Consider the following 17412-nt stretch of genomic DNA (forward strand, 5'->3'; position numbering starts at 1 on the left):
TCAGGGTGTGTGTGTGTGTGTGTGTACCTGGTGCTCTGTGTGTGTAGCTCCTTCAGGGTAGCAGGTATCTCCTGCAGTAGCTCCACCCCCTCCTGACTGGCTCCTCCCCCTCGGGGCTGGCCCGTTGCCTGGACGACAGTGAACAGCACGATCTGCACGTTGTCCTGCCACGCCTTGTACTCCAAAAGAAACTGGCGCACGCTGCCCTCGTAGGTCACTTCCTCCCCCTCCGCCAGCGCGTTCTCCTCGTCCTACGGGAGACAGAAGAGACATTTCACTGGTTCCTCTACAGTCAATGAACTAAGTAGACCAGACCCAGCTGTTACCTGGTTCATATTATACAGTCAATGAACTAAGTAGACCAGACCCAGCTGTTACCTGGTTCATATTATACAGTCAATGAACTAAGTAGACCAGACCCAGCTGTTATCTGGTTCCTCTACAGTCAATGAACTAAGTAGACCAGACCCAGCTGTTATCTGGTTCATATTATACAGTCAATGAACTAAGTAGACCAGACCCAGCTGTTGTCTGGTTCATATTATACAGTCAATGTACTAAGTAGACCAGACACAGCTGTTATCTGGTTCCTCTACAGTCAATGAACTAAGTAGACCAGACCCAGCTGTTACCTGGTTCATATTATACAGTCAATGAACTAAGTAGACCAGACCCAGCTGTTACCTGGTTCATATTATACAGTCAATGAACTAAGTAGACCAGACCCAGCTGTTATCTGGTTCATATTATACAGTCAATGAACTAAGTAGACCAGACCCAGCTGTTATCTGGTTCATATTATACAGTCAATGAACTAAGTAGACCAGACCCAGCTGTTATCTGGTTCATATTATACAGTCAATGAACTAAGTAGACCAGACCCAGCTGTTATCTGGTTCATATTATACAGTCAATGAACTAAGTAGACCAGACCCAGCTGTTACCTGGTTCATATTATACAGTCAATAAACTAAGTAGACCAGACCCAGCTGTTACCTGGTTCATATTATACAGTCAATGAACTAAGTAGACCAGACCCAGCTGTTATCTGGTTCCTCTACAGTCAATGAACTAAGTAGACCAGACCCAGCTGTTACCTGGTTCCTCTACAGTCAATGAACTAAGTAGACCAGACCCAGCTGTTACCTGGTTCATATTATACAGTCAATGAACTAAGTAGACCAGACCCAGCTGTTACCTGGTTCATATTATACAGTCAATGAACTAAGTAGACCATACTCAGCTGTTACCTGGTTCCTCTACAGTCAATGAACTAAGTAGACCAGACCCAGCTGTTATCGCATTGGTGTATGTGGAAGAGCCACCCCTTAAGCAGACCGGGACAGCGACCATTTTTTTCTTATAGTGAACAGCCTGATTAAAGACATCTATGCTACGGTATGGGGGCCACACAGGGACAAACAGAGTGGGCGGAGGTCAGGTCAGTTAGGAAGGCGTTTCTAACAAATAAATCACTGTGAAAGTTGCGTAGTGGATTGCTGAGAGTATCATGTATCTGTACATCCATCTCCCTGTGTGTGTGCCACTGCCCGTACCTTAGCCATGGCCCGCAGCAGGTGGTGTGTGTGTGTGTGTATCCATCTCTCTGTGTGTGTGTGTGTATCTCTCTGTGTGTGTGTGTGTGTGTGTCCCGTACCTTGGCCATGGCCCTCAGAAGGTGTTTGACGTCAGCCAGCTGGCGGTTGTGATTGGACAGGATGCCCTTGATGCTGTCCACCAATAGCTGCAGTGATTCCGTGGCGACATCCAGCTGCTGCTCGCGCTCCTCTTGCACAGACCCCTGGGTAGCCAGCTCCTGACCCAGCTGCTTCTGGGCACAAGCTAGCCAATCAGGGCTGCCGATGGGCAGCTCCAACGCCGGGCTCTGAGTTTGAGGAGAGATGGGAGAGTAAGGAACGTCCCAAAAGGTACCCCTATATCAGCCCTGTTCCTGGAGAGATACCCTCCTGTAGGATTTGGTACCCCTATAACAGCCCTGTCCCTGGAGAGATGCCCTGTCCCTGGAGAGAACCCTCCTGTAGGATTTGGTACCCCTATAACAGCCCTGTCCCTGGAGAGATACCCTCCTGTAGGATTTGGTACCCCTATATCAGCCCTGTCCCTGGAGAGATACCCTCCTGTAGGATTTGGTACCCCTATATCAGCCCTGTCCCTGGAGAGATACCCTCCTGTAGGATTTGGTACCCCGATATCAGCCCTGCCCAACACTGTTCCTGGAGAGATACCCTCCTGTAGGTTTTGGTACCCCTATATCAGCCCCACCCCTGGAGAGATACCCTCCTGTAGGATTTGGTACCCCTATATCAGCCCTGTCCCTGGAGAGATACCCTCCTGTAGGATTTGGTACCCCTATATCAGCCCTGTCCCTGGAGATACCCTCCTGTAGGATTTCTCTAACCCCAGTTGTAACTAAGCCGATTCAGCATATCAACCAGCTGAAATAGTTGAAATCAGGTGTGCTAGACTAGGCTTGGAGTGAAAACCCAGTGTCGGAGAGCAGAGTGTCTGCTGGTTTCTGGCATTTCCTTTCAATTTGTGTCCAATTAACACCTAAGTACTCACCAGTCTGTGGAGCTGTAGCTAGGGGTCAGTACTCACCAGTCTGTGGAGCTGTAGCTAGGGGTCAGTACTCACCAGTCTGTGGAGCTGTAGCTAGGGGTCAGTACTCACCAGTCTGTGGAGCTGTAGCTAGGGGTCAGTACTCACCAGTCTGTGGAGCTGTAGCTAGGGGTCAGTACTCACCAGTCTGTGGAGCTGTAGCTAGGGGTCAGTACTCACCAGTCTGTGGAGCTGTAGCTAGGGGTCAGTACTCACCAGTCTGTGGAGCTGTAGCTAGGGGTCAGTACTCACCAGTCTGTGGAGCTGTAGCTAGGGGTCAGTACTCACCGCTGTAACTAGGGGTCAGTACTCACCAGTCTGTGCAGCAGCTGTAGCTCTATGGAGGAGACGGAGGTGTTGAACTGGGCAGCGTAGGAGCAGGTCTGCTGGCACCTCTTCAGCAGCTCAAACAGAGCAGAGTCCATACTCAGGGCCTCAGGGGTCCGCATCCGCACACCCTCAAAGTTCAGTATGGTACTGCACAGGAACGTCACCTGGGAACAGGAAGAATACAGTTCAGTATGGTACTGCACAGGAACGTCACCTGGGAACAGGAAGAATACAGTTCAGTATGGTACTGCACAGGAACGTCACCTGGGAACAGGAAGAATACAGTTCAGTATGGTACTGCACAGGAACGTCACCTGGGAACAGGAAGAATACAGTTCAGTATGGTACTGCACAGGAACGTCACCTGGGAACAGGAATAATACAGTTCAGTATGGTACTGCACAGGAACGTCACCTGGGAACAGGAATAATACAGTTCAGTATGGTACTGCACAGGAACGTCACCTGGTACTGGGAATAATAAAGTTGAGGAACGTGAACTGGTAGTGGGAATAATAAAGTTGAGGAACGTTAACTGGTAGTGGGAATAATAAAGTTGAGGAACGTGAACTGGTAGTGGGAATAATAAAGTTGAGGAATGTCACCTGGTACTGGGAATAATAAAGTTGAGGAACGTGAACTGGTAGTGGGAATAATAAAGTTGAGGAACGTGAACTGGTAGTGGGAATAATAAAGTTGAGGAATGTCACCTGGTACTGGGAATAATAAAGTTGAGGAACGTGAACTGGTAGTGGGAATAATAAAGTTGAGGAACGTGAACTGGTAGTGGGAATAATAAAGTTGAGATATATATTTATTTAACTAGCTCTCCAGAGCCAGGCTTGAAGAACACACAGTTACTATCTGTAACAGGGCCCTGGTCAAAAGATGTGAACTATATAAGTGTTATCCATAAGCGCCGTCTGTCGGCTAAATAACACTCATTGTAAACCGGCTACTTTTTCCACTTCATAAATTAACTAGGCTTCTTTTATTTAAAAGTTTAAATTCGCTAGTCAGAAATGTCCGTTTAGCTTTCTCCCGCTAGAATGACCGATATATGCATCTTCTAGTGTTGATCGGACAGTCGCCTGTCAGTCACAGAGCGATGGCAGGGAAACACTGTTGTTTTGTCAGTCTGTTCTCTGTCCCGCCTCTCGGTCCCGGTGTTATTTTTGTAGACTGTGGTTGGCTGCGCTCAGATGTCTTTTCACGACGGAGGGAGAAAGCATGATGAGTCTTCATTGTCTGGTGTGAATGAATTTACACGTCCCGTTTACGTGGTAACGAAGAGTTGAAATCCACTTATTGTTTTACGGCATTTCATTAGGATCCCCATGTGCGGTTGTGAAAGCAGCAGCTGCTCTTCCTGGGGTCCACACAACACATGACATAGACAAGAACAGCTCAAGCACAAAACACGTTTTAAAATGATACATAACCCTACATATCAATACATACACAACAAATATCTAGGTCAAATAGGGGAGAGGCACTGTGAGGTGTTGCTTCATCCATGTTTTTTTAAAACGACATTCCTTCCAGCTCAGGGAATGATTTGTACCACACATAAAGCTCTTGGTTCAGGACCAGTTTATTACTGGTCACCTATTCCTAAAACAGACTGCAACTCCTTGTTAAGGGTTTCAGTGACTTCATTAGATGTGGTGGTTGACATGTATATTGGCTGAATCATCAGCATACATGGACACACAGGCCTTGTTTAAATCGTGGCACATTCACTCATTTCCTTGTGTGTTTCATAAGAGTATACAACCAGGGTGTTGGGTAATAGGCTTTGTATTGTGCTTTGATTGAGGACCAAAACAGCAAGTGTTGACTAGTTTATAAAAAGGTGTCTGACTGAATAATTCCTATAAATCTCTTTCCTATTCATTAATCATACAACGTGGTTATATGTTCATGGTATCGCGTCGGGACACGTAAACCAAAATATCTGGTTTGTATTTAACTAGGATTCGAAGCCCATGTCGAGACTCGCCAGTGACCGCTAAAGTGACTCGCCAGTGACCGCTAAAGTGACTCGCCAGTGACCACTAAAGTGACTCGCCAGTGACCACTAAAGTGACTCGTCAGTGACCGCTAAAGTGACTCGTCAGTGACCACTAAAGTGACTCGTCAGTGTAGACTTGTGATGGGTTGTTCAAAACAAACAGCTCTATTTGAACGGATGTTTTATGTGAACCGAATCGGTGAGAGAGCTGTTCATGTACTCCCTAATGTGCATTCTGGTAGGCTACTACTGATTTTTAGCAATTCTCTTCAGATAAATTATGAAAACATTCGATGAAGATGTTGAGTCCTCACTGCAGGAACAATAGTTAGTAGAGCCTTATTCTGGTCCAAAATATGATTAAAAAAAATAAACAGATTGAAGGTTATAAAAGCTAATGTCATGATACTTATATGGTCATATTAAGGATATTGGTCTACTGATTTGATTTAAAGTGTTGACAACGGAGTAATCAACTGCTGCTTTCTGTGAAGCAAAGCCCCCGTTTAACACCTGCTTCATTCTTCAATCATACCTGTAGGTCTATTCATGGCCTCCTGACTTTGTTTAAAAGTGGGAGTGCACGATATTGCAGGGGGTCTGGTGGGTCCTCCCCCTGAATTATTTTTGCATTTTAAATGTTTTTCCCCCTGCAATTCTATACTGAACAAAAATATAAACGCAACATGCAACAATTTCAAAATGTTTTCGTGCGTTACAGTTCATATAAGGAAATCAGTCAATTGAAATAAATTAATGAGGTCCTAATCTAGGAATTTCACATGACTGGGAATACAGATATGCATCGTTTGGTCACAGATACCTTCAAAACAAAAAAAAGGTAGGGGCGTGGATCAGAAAACCAGTCAGTATCTGGTGTGACCATTTAGCTCATGCAGGGCGACACATCTCCTTCACATAGAGTTGATCAGGCTGTTGATTGTGGCCTGTGGAATGTTGTCCCACTACTCTTCAATGGCTGTATGCTGTTGGATATTGGCAGGAATTGGAACACACTGTCAAACACGTTGATTCAGAGCATCCCAAACATGCTCAATGGGTGACATGTCTGGTGAGTATGCAGGCCATGGAAGAGCATTTTCAGCTTGCAGGAATTGTGTACAGATCCTTGCGACATGGGGCTGTGCATTATCGTAATGAAACATGAGATGATGGCGGCAGATGAATGGCACGACAATGGGTCTCAGGATCTCATCACGGTATCTCTGTGCATTCAAATTGCATGTGTGTTCATTGTCTGTAGCTTAATGCATGTCCATACCATAACCCACTCTGTTCACAACGTTGACATCAGCAAACCACTTGTCCACACGACACCATACACATGGTCTGCGGTTGAGGCCGGTTGGACATACTGCCAAAATCTTTAGAACAACGTTGAGGCAGCTTATGGTAGAGAAATTAACATTAAATTATCTGGCAACATTCCTGCAGTCAGTATGCCAATTGCACGCACCCTCAAAACTTGAGACATCTGTAGCATTGTGTTGTGTGACAAAACTACAGCCTTTTATTGTCCCCAGCACAAGGTGCACCTGTGAAATGATCATGCTGTGTAAATCGGCTTTTTGATATTCCACACCTGTCAGGTGGATGGAATATTTTGACAAAGGATAAACGCTCACTAACAGGGATGTAAAACTAATATGTGCACAAAATTTGAGAGAAATAAGCTTTTTTGTGCGTATGGAACATTTCTGGGATCTTTTACTTCAGCTCATGAAACACTTTACATGTTGCCTTTATATTTCTGGTCAGCGTATATTGTTTCTCAATAGGGAATCCATGTTTACTTGACAGAACACAATCTTTTAGGTTTTTGCCTAAAATTGAAAGATTTCGTTTTTTCCACAATAAACTAAATTGAAAGAGTAGACTATTTTTTCTGACTAGATTAATAATCTACCGCCTTCCCTCAAAGTCCCACCCACAGTGGATTGATTGACAGGTCTGAAACTCTACCAACTCTGTGAATCAAACATCCTGCCACCTCCCCTGACAATCCCACCCATAGTGAATGATTGTTAGGCCAAACTGTTAAAGGGATAGTTCACCCAAATTAGAAAAAAGGCACATTGGTTTCCTTACTCTAAGTGTCCACAGCAGCAAAGCCAATGAAATGCATCATTTTGGCAATTCATATCTTGCACTAAAGCTGTAAATATGACTCATCTCGGAGAAGACCGGTTTAATGGTAAAAAAAGTTCTTACTTAGAAAACAGTTCTGATCCTATAGGCCTAGACAATATCCAAAGATACTAACACACTGAAATAATACATTTTCAGTAAATCAAGGCATTAGAATGTACCGTAATTTCCGGATTATAAGCCGCTACTTTTTTCCCACGCTATGAACCTCGCGGTTTATACAATGACGCGGCTAATTTATGTTTTTTTTTCTTTTTTTCACAAGATTCATGCCGCCAAAAAACTGAGCACCGTCACATAATGTGACGTAAATCGAGCGCGCTCAAACTTGCCATCATTCTTATTACGGTAGTCATTTTGTCACCCTCATCATGGCAAAGACACGGAGAAATGCATATGATGCAGCTTTCACGTTGAAGGCGATCGATATGGCTGTTGGAAAAGGAAATAGAGCTGCTGCACGGGAGCTTGGCCTTAATGAATCGATGATAAGACGTTGGAACTGTGCAGATCCGACTGAAAGCCATAACAATCGCCACCGCAATGAAGTTTGACTTTCTTGGTAGGCTACTGTTTACTGCTATTTATTTTTGTTACAAGCCGTGTTTCGTTAAAGCCTATTTATTTTTGTTACAAGCCGTGTTTCGTTTAAAAGCCTATTTATTTTTGTTACAAGCCGTGTTTCGTTTAAAGGCTGTGTAAAGTTAATTTGTTTCAATGTACCGGTAGGCACTTGCGGCTTATAGACATGTGCGGTTTATTTATGTACAAAATACATATTTGTAAAAAATTCAGTGGGTACGGCTTATATTCAGGTGCGCTTAATAGTCCAGCAATTACGGTACAAGGCCACCAAAATAGAGCTCGGTATGCAAAAAAAATTCAGGGGGGGGCACGCCCCTCCCAGGGACCCCCACAGCCTGGAATTCCCTGGCTGGCAGTTTTTCTCCATGTTCTTCCAGAAAACCCTGACTATACAGGGAATAGGATGCCATTGGAGACGTAAAACCCAGAAAAGGTGGAGACGTAAAACCCAGAAAAGGTGGAGACGTAAAACCCAGAAAAGGTGGAGACGTAAAACCCAGAAAAGGTGGAGACGTAAAACCCAGAAAAGGTGGAGACGTAAAACCCAGAAAAGGTGGAGACGTAAAACCCAGAAAAAGGTGGAGACAAACACAGAAGGTGAGCAGCGCGGCGTGGGTGGTGTACCTGGCTGGTACGCTGGCTCTCCCGGGCCACTAGGGCGCGGCGCTCTGCGATGGTCAGATCAAAGTCCTGGAGCACCGGGGCCAGGGCAGGGTTGGCCCCTCCGGCCCACTTCAGTCGCTGCTCTATACTGCCCTCTAGTGATGCCAGCTTCTCCTGCAGGGGGGAGAGGACAGATCCAATTAAAAAAACACAGCTACACAGTCATTAAAGGACTCGGACCAGAGAGAGAAAGAGAGCATTTTATTTACAGGAGTAGCTAAGAGTAATGGTCTAGCTATCAAGGTTGACAGATTGGTCAGCAGGTAGCCTAGTGGTTAGAGTGTAGGGACGGCAGGTAGCCTAGTGGTTAGAGTGTAGGGACGGCAGGTAGCCTAGTGGTTAGAGTGTAGGGACGGCAGGTAGCCTAATGGTTAGAGGGGTGGCAGGTAGCCTAGTGGTTAGAGTGGCGGCAGGTAGCCTAGTGGTCAGAGGGGCGGCAGGTAGCCTAATGGTTAGAGGGGTGGCAGGTAGCCTAGTGGTTAGAGTGGCGGCAGGTAGCCTAGTGGTCAGAGGGGCGGCAGGTAGCCTAATGGTTAGAGGGGTGGCAGGTAGCCTAGTGGTTAGAGTGGCGGCAGGTAGCCTAGTGGTTAGAGGGGCGGCAGGTAGCCTAGTGGTCAGAGGGGCGGCAGGTAGCCTAGTGGTTAGAACGTTGGGCAAGTAACTGACAGGTTGCTAGATCGAATCCCCGAGCTGAAAAGGTAAAAATCTGTCATTCTGCCCCTGAACAAGGCAGTTAACCCACTGTTCCTAGGCTGTCATTGAAAATAAGAATTTGTTCTTAAATTACTTGCCTAAAGGTTAAATAAAAAATAAAAACAATAATTGGTGATGACTGTACTGACCTGTACAGCAGCGATGGCCGCCTCATCCTGGCTGAGTTTGTAAAGCTTCTTCTTCATACTACTGAGGATGATGGAGCGAGGAGGAGGGCTCACACTCATAGGCTGGGTCCTAGGGCCGAGCACGTCCTCATGCTGCCACTGGAATACAGAGAGAGGACAGGGTTGAAGGGATAATCCACCCCAAAACACTACTTCCTGTGATTAAGTGTTAAACAGTGTTAAATAACACTAATATGTGAACACAATATTTTTTTTTTGTGAACGAATATTTCATTTTTGTCATTATAACAAGGATGGTAGCAACACGTGAAAATCTGTTGCAGCTCAAGTCGACTACAAAACCCACAATGCAATGCTCTCTGGGTTGGCTAGCTAGCAAACGTAGCTACACAGAATAATACCTAAGTCAATATCAGCATGTGAAGTAGCTAGCTAGCTGTAAAAACAAAACGTGCAACTCTGCTACCCAGAGAGAGTGCAGAGAATGGCAACAAGGGCCCTTTCCTCAGACACACAGGGGCGCATTACGAGATGGTACTTGAAGGAGAAACAGAGTTGAATAATTTTGTACACTGTAGATTGAGCACATGTAAGTGAAATATATACATTGTCATGACGATATAATCTTGATATATACTTGTTCTAGAACAAGTATGACCGTGTTCTACATTTACATTTAAGTCATTTAGCAGACGCTCTTATCCAGAGCGACTTACAAATTACTTCTTGAACAAGTATGACCGTACTATCTACTGGCTGATACAGTAATCTGGAGTGAAGGTAATGGTTTTAAAACAGTTAATAAATGTGATAGGGGATAACACACTCTCTCCAGTGACATCAACAGTATGTGGACACCTGATCTTCAAACATCTCATTCCAAAATCATGGGCATTAATATGGAGTTGGTCCCCCTTTGCTGCTATAACAGCCTCCACTCTTCTGGGAAGGCTTTCCATTAGATGTTGGAACATTGCTGCAGGGACTTGCTTCCATTCAGCCACAAGAGCATTAGGGAGGTCGGGCACTGATGCTGGGCGATTAGGCCTGGCTCACAGTCGGCGTTCCAATTCATCCCAAAGGTGTTCGATGGGGTTGAGGTCGGGGCTCTGTGCAGGCCAGTCAAGTTCTTCCAGACTAAGCTCGACAAACCATTTCTGTATGGACCTCGCTTTGTGTACTGAGAAATTGTCATGCTGAAACAGGAAAGGTCCTTCCCCAAACTGTTGCCACAAAGCTGGAAGCACAGAATCGTCTAGAATGTAATTGTATGCTGTAGAGTTAAGATTTCCCTTCACTGGAACTAAGGGGCCGAACCATGAAAAACAGCCCGAGACCATTATTCCTCCTCCACCAAACTTTACAGTTGACACTATGCATTGGGGCAGGTAGTGTTCTCCTGGCATCCGCCAAACCCAGATGCGTCTGTCGGACTGACAGATGGTGAAGAGTGATTCATCACTCCAGAGACAACGTTTCCACTGGTCCAGAGTCCAGAGGCGGCGAGCTTCACACCACTCCAGCCGACGCTTGACATTGAGCACAGTGATCTAAGGCTGGTGTGCACCTGCTTGACCATGGAAACCCATTTCATGAAGCTCCCGACGAACAGTTCTTGTGCTGATGTTGCTTCCAGAGCCAGTTTGGAACTCAGCTAGCTGAGTGTTGCAACCGAGGACAGACGATTCTTAAGAGCTACGCGCTTCAGAACTCAGCGGTCCTGTTCTGTGAGCTTGTGTGGTCTACCACTTCGTGGCTGAGCCGTTGTTGCTCCTAGAGGTTTCCACTTCACAATAACAGCACTTACAGTTAACCTAGTCCAGCTCTAGCAGGACAGAAATTTGACAAACTGACTTGTTGGAAAGGTGGCATCCTATGACGGTGCCACGTTGAAAGTCACTGAGCTCTTCAGTACGGACCATTCTACTGCCAATGTTTGTCTATGGAGATTGCATGGCTGTGTGCTTGATTTTATACACCTGTCAGCAACAGGGTGTTGCTTAAATAGCCGAATCCACACATTTTAATAGGTGTCCATATGCTCGTGTATATATAGTGTAGCTATGACGGGTTCCTACACGATTTCTTGATTTCTCAGACGGACCACTTCGTAGTTAAATCATGTTATTTAACCCACTGATAACACAGGCTTTTACCAAACTGACAGGAGTTTCATGATGTTTATTTCTAGGGGTGGATTATCCCTTTAACTAACACACACACACAGGTGCACTCGCTGAGTCCTAGGACTTATCACGTCTTCACGCTGCCACCGGGATACACAGAGGTAGGACAGGGTTAACCCACACACCCCCTCCTCTCACCTGGAACATGGTGATGTGTAGCTGGGTGCGTTGCAGGGAGACCTTGGCAGCGTCCAGGCTGGTCTCCAGGCGTCTGAGCAGGTCCAGTTTCTTCCAGGCCGTGTCGTAGGAGGACGCCAGCACCGTGCCTCTGTTCAGTAGCAGCTGAGACAGACGGCCTGCGCCCAGACCCTGCACCACCGTCTGCTTACACAACTCATCTAACGACACCTGCACAATTAACAATGACACATTTTACTTAAATCACGTCAGAACTAAAAATGAATGAAGACAATATAACATTCTGATCAATCAAGTACATAACATTCCAGGGCCTCCTTCCTACCTTGCCGTCGGCTCCAAAGTCCTTGGCCTCCACCTGTGCTGTAAGGTCCAGGCCCAGGGCAGACAGGGTGCTGCAGAGAGCCAGGCCCAGGGTCTGGGTGGGAAGACCAATCAGCATCTGACGGACAAACTCTGCTGTGAACGCCTTGATGGGCCGGGTCATCTGCTCCTCGCTCACTACCACCGCCGCCGCCCCCCGGAACAGGGGCTTCCCTGGTAGACCTACACCCCCCAGACCCACTACTGCTACTGGGCCGTTGGAGGGAGGAGGGTCCTCAGCCGCTGGGGGGCACGTACCTGGGGAGGGAGGGGGGAGGGAGTCAAACTCACTGTATACAATGTTTGAGATACCGTTTCATAGGGCTGGGAAATGCCAGGGACCTCGTGATACAATACATTCATGATACTTAGGTGGCGATACGATATGTATTTAGATTCTCACGATTCTATATGGATTGCTATTCGATAGTGATTTGATTGTGATTCAATATTCCAAACATAAGCTGCAGAGAGACGAGAGAGCCATGAGAAAACAAGTTTAGGTCAGCCATGGAGACAGAAGCCATGGAGACAGAAGCCATGGAGACAGAAGGGCTGAAAACCAACTGGCTCCATTTAGACAGTTGGAGAACAAGCTGAGAGAAAATACTGGAGTTCTGGAGCAGGAACAGACAACTAGCGATCGTTAAAACGGTACCATATATTGTCAATAATAATATCCTGATAAGTATCTGTATGTATTTAAACCGTTTCTCTAGTTGAAAAAACACAGAGTGGATGAAACCTTGTTTCCTAAGACCCCCTCTTTCTTCATCTGACACAAAGCAGCTCTCAGATACCAACTTTACAGTGTTGACCTCTACTGCTGGTAGACCTGCTACCACTATAGCTGAGTGACAGACCAACTTTACAGTGTTGACCTCTACTGCTGGTAGACCTGCTACCACTATAGCTGAGTCACAGACCAACTTTACAGTGTTGACCTCTACTGCTGGTAGACCTGCTACCACTATAGCTGAGTCACAGACCAACTTTACAGTGTTGACCTCTACTGCTGGTAGACCTGCTACCACTATAGCTGAGTCACAGACCAACTTTACAGTGTTGACCTCTACTGCTGGTAGACCTGCTACCACTATAGCTGAGTGACAGACCAACTTTACAGTGTTGACCTCTACTGCTGGTAGACCTGCTACCACTATAGCTGAGTGACAGACCAACTTTACAGTGTTGACCTCTACTGCTGGTAGACCTGCTACCACTATAGCTGAGTGACAGACCAACTTTACAGTGTTGACCTCTACTGCTGGTAGACCTGCTACCACTATAGCTGAGTGACAGACCAACTTTACAGTGTTGACCTCTACTGCTGGTAGACCTGCTACCACTATAGCTGAGTCACAGACCAACTTTACAGTGTTGACCTCTACTGCTGGTAGACCTGCTACCACTATAGCTGAGTCACAGACCAACTTTACAGTGTTGACCTCTACTGCTGGTAGACCTGCTACCACTATAGCTGAGTCACAGACCAACTTTACAGTGTTGACCTCTACTGCTGGTAGACCTGCTACCACTATAGCTGAGTCACAGACCAACTTTACAGTGTTGACCTCTACTGCTGGTAGACCTGCTACCACTATAGCGGAGTGACAGACCAACTTTACAGTGTTGACCTCTACTGCTGGTAGACCTGCTACCACTATAGCTGAGTCACAGACCAACTTTACAGTGTTGACCTCTACTGCTGGTAGACCTGCTACCACTATAGCTGAGTCACAGACCAACTTTACAGTGTTGACCTCTACTGCTGGTAGACCTGCTACCACTATAGCTGAGTGACAGACCAACTTTACAGTGTTGACCTCTACTGCTGGTAGACCTGCTACCACTATAGCTGAGTGACAGACCAACTTTACAGTGTTGACCTCTACTGCTGGTAGACCTGCTACCACTATAGCTGAGTCACAGACCAACTTTACAGTGTTGACCTCTACTGCTGGTAGACCTGCTACCACTATAGCTGAGTCACAGACCAACTTTACAGTGTTGACCTCTACTGCTGGTAGACCTGCTACCACTATAGCTGAGTGACAGACCAACTTTACAGTGTTGACCTCTACTGCTGGTAGACCTGCTACCACTATAGCTGAGTGACAGACCAACTTTACAGTGTTGACCTCTACTGCTGGTAGACCTGCTACCACTATAGCTGAGTCACAGACCAACTTTACAGTGTTGACCTCTACTGCTGGTAGACCTGCTACCACTATAGCTGAGTGACAGACCAACTTTACAGTGTTGACCTCTACTGCTGGTAGACCTGCTACCACTATAGCTGAGTGACAGACCAACTTTCATAACAGACACATAACATGACATTTGAAATGTCTTTATTCTTTTGTAACTTGAGTGAGTGTAATATTTACTGTTAACTTTCTATTTCACTTTTGTTTATTATCTAGTTCACTTGCTTTGGCAATGTAAACATATATGTTTCCCATACCAATAAAGCCCTTTAAATTGAAAATGAATTTTGACACAGAGAGACTATGACGCCATCAGTGTTCTCACCAGAGAGTGTCTGAGCGAAGGATCCACAGAGCCTGAAAAACTCCCTGATGGTTTGGAGTCTCTTGAGGAAGAAGATCTCCTCCAGAACATGTCTGTGAGGCCCGCTGTGGAAGAAATGGACCTGGGCCGCCCGCGCCTCACGCATCACATCCACCTTCCGCCACGCCGGCGGCACCTCCATGGAAATCATCTAGAAAGAGAGGGGAGAAAGAAAGGGAGAGAGAAAGAGAGAGGGGAGAGAGAAAGAGAGAGGGCGAGAGAAAGAGAGGGGGAGAGAGAAAGAGAAGGGGAGAGAGGGGAGAGAGAATGAGAGAGAGAAAGAGAGGGGGAGAGAGAGAAAGAGAGGGGGAGAGAGAGAAAGAGAGGGGGAGAGAGAAAGAGAGGGGGAGAGAGAGAAAGAGAGGGGAGAGAGAAAGAGAGGGGTGTAAATAACAAGAGAAGTAGAAGACAGGGGAGTGAGAAGAAAGGAATAAACAGAGATAAGTGACTAAGACATCAACTCCACATTCCATTTATTTGTCAAGAGGAATAACAAGACAGGGACAAGAGAGAAAGATGAGAGTTTAACATGAAAGAGTGATTGAGCGAGAAAAAGAGAGGGTGAGAGAGGAAAGAGCTTGAGAAAGAGAGAGGGTGAGAGAGAGGAAAGAGGAGGGTGAGACAGAGGAAAGAGAGAGGGTGAGACAGAGGAAAGAGAGAGGGTGAGACAGAGGAAAGAGAGAGGGTGAGACAGAGGAAAGAGGGTGAGACAGAGGAAAGAGAGAGGGTGAGAGAGAGGAAAGAGCTTGAGAAAGAGAGAGGGTGAGAGAGAGGTAAGAGCTTGAGAAAGAGAGAGGGTGAGACAGAGGAAAGAGAGGGTGAGAGAGAGGGTGAGACAGAGGAAAGAGAGAGGGTGAGAGAGAGGAAAGAGCTTGAGAAAGAGAGAGGGTGAGACAGAGGAAAGAGAGAGGGTGAGAGAGAGGAAAGAGCTTGAGGAAGAGAGAGGGTGAGACAGAGGGAAGAGATTGAGGAAGTGTGTGTGTTACCTTCTCTGTGAGCTGTCCGAAGGCGGTCTCTAGCTGAGCAAACATGCCATCGAAGGCCACCAGCAGCATCTGACCGGCGGACATCTTAGGAGAGTCCTGTCCCACCGCGTCCATACTGCCCCCTGGAGGCTGCATCAGCTGACAGTACTGGGCCCGCAACATCCTGCAATATCATCACATATAACATCACCAATTAACACTAACCCTACTGCCTGTCTGTTCCCCTGTTCTAACCTGCTGATGTGGAGACAGTGTGTGTTCCCCTGTTCTAACCTGGTGATGTGGAGACAGTGTCTGTTCCCCTGTTCTAACCTGGTGATGTGGAGACAGTGTCTGTTCTAACCTGGTGGTGTGGAGACAGTGTCTGTTCCCCTGTTCTAACCTGGTGAGGTTGAGACAGTGTCTGTTCCCCTGTTCTAACCTGGTGATGTGGAGACAGTGTGTGTTCCCCTGTTCTAACCTGGTGATGTGGAGACAGTGTTCCCCTGTTCTAACCTGGTGATGTGGAGACAGTGTTCCCCTGTTCTAACCTGGTGATGTGGAGACAGTGTTCCCCTGTTCTAACCTGGTGATGTGGAGACAGTGTTCCCCTGTTCTAACCTGGTGATGTGGAGACAGTGTTCCCCTGTTCTAACCTGGTGATGTGGAGACAGTGTGTGTTCCCCTGTTCTAACCTGGTGATGTGGAGACAGTGTGTTCCCCTGTTCTAACCTGCTGATGTGGAGACAGTGTGTTCCCCTGTTCTAACCTGGTGATGTGGAGACAGTGTTCCCCTGTTCTAACCTGGTGATGTGGAGACAGTGTGTGTCCGCCTCGTGCTCCAGGCCCATGGCGGCGCTGCGGAGGTGTGTGTGCAGGGCGTCGGCCAGCCCCTGCAGGGAGACCCCGTCTGCACACTGCTCCACTAAGAGGTCCAGCTCAGACAGCATGGTCTCCAGGGTGGCCTCGCCCTTCAACATGCAGCGTAGAGCCTCCGGGAAGATGATCTGACGGAAGTTCGTGTTCAGTTCCTGGAGGAAGGAAGGAAGGAAGGAAGGAAGGAAGGAAGGAGAGATCAGCCAGAAAGACAAGCGGACCAGTAAAGGTGGGCAACGTCATTCTGATAACATTAGTAAAGGGTTCTGTTACACCTTCCCAAGTTGGAGACCCACTTTCATCACAACACTTCAAAATGTAGCTATCTGGTCTCCTACATATTGTCCTCTAACCCAGGGTTTCCCAAACTCTGTCCCGGGGGCCCCTCTGTGTACACCTTTACAGGTTTCCCCATAGCACTACACAGCCCATTCAAATAATCAAAGCTTGATAAGTTGGTAATTTGAGTCAGTTGTGTAGTGCTATGGGGAACCCTGGGGGGGTCTAGATAGATACTATCTAGACATACATGTCCTGTATGTCTAGATAGTATATTAGGTTTCAACATATCACGTATGTCTAGATAGTATACTAGGTTTCAACATATCACGTATGTCTAGATAGTATACTAGGTTTCAACATATCACGTATGTCTAGATAGTATACTAGGTTTCAACATGTCCTGTATGTCTAGATAGTATATTAGGTTTCAACATATCACGTATGTCTAGATAGTATACTAGGTTTCAACATATCACGTATGTCTAGATAGTATACTAGGTTTCAACATATCACGTATGTCTAGATAGTATACTAGGTTTCAACATGTCCTGTATGTCTAGATAGTATATTAGGTTTCAACATGTCCTATATGTCTAGATAGTATACTAGGTTTCAACATGTCCTGCATGTCTAGATAGTATACTAGGTTTCAACATGTCCCGTATGTCTAGATAGTATATTAGGTTTCAACATATCACGTATGTCTAGATAGTATACTAGGTTTCAACATGTCCTGTATGTCTAGATAGTATATTAGGTTTCAACATGTCCTATATGTCTAGATAGTATATTAGGTTTCAACATGTC

General features: G+C 46.3%; 1 protein-coding gene across 6 annotated transcripts in view; it reads right to left on the bottom strand.

The window, feature by feature from the left end:
* smg1 (SMG1 nonsense mediated mRNA decay associated PI3K related kinase) overlaps positions 1 to 17412 on the bottom strand; it is a 104697-nt gene that overhangs the window by 7108 nt on the left and 80177 nt on the right. For 5 of the 6 annotated variants that reach the window (XM_071391662.1, XM_071391653.1, XM_071391670.1 and 2 more), the window contains 10 exons: positions 16252 to 16478; positions 15469 to 15631; positions 14444 to 14633; positions 11871 to 12166; positions 11546 to 11755; positions 9222 to 9359; positions 8341 to 8493; positions 2934 to 3113; positions 1658 to 1885; positions 28 to 251 (listed from right to left, as the gene is read on the bottom strand). In XM_071391662.1, the coding sequence (XP_071247763.1) occupies positions 28 to 251; positions 1658 to 1885; positions 2934 to 3113; positions 8341 to 8493; positions 9222 to 9359; positions 11546 to 11755; positions 11871 to 12166; positions 14444 to 14633; positions 15469 to 15631; positions 16252 to 16478 (2009 nt within the window). Of the gene's footprint in view, positions 1 to 27; positions 252 to 1657; positions 1886 to 2933; positions 3114 to 3313; positions 3414 to 8340; positions 8494 to 9221; positions 9360 to 11545; positions 11756 to 11870; positions 12167 to 14443; positions 14634 to 15468; positions 15632 to 16251; positions 16479 to 17412 lie in introns of those variants that run through there. The other variant, XM_071391677.1, reaches the window with a different exon arrangement.

Source organism: Salvelinus alpinus, chromosome 1 (genome assembly GCF_045679555.1).
Source record: "Salvelinus alpinus chromosome 1, SLU_Salpinus.1, whole genome shotgun sequence".
Lineage (NCBI taxonomy): Eukaryota > Metazoa > Chordata > Actinopteri > Salmoniformes > Salmonidae > Salvelinus > Salvelinus alpinus.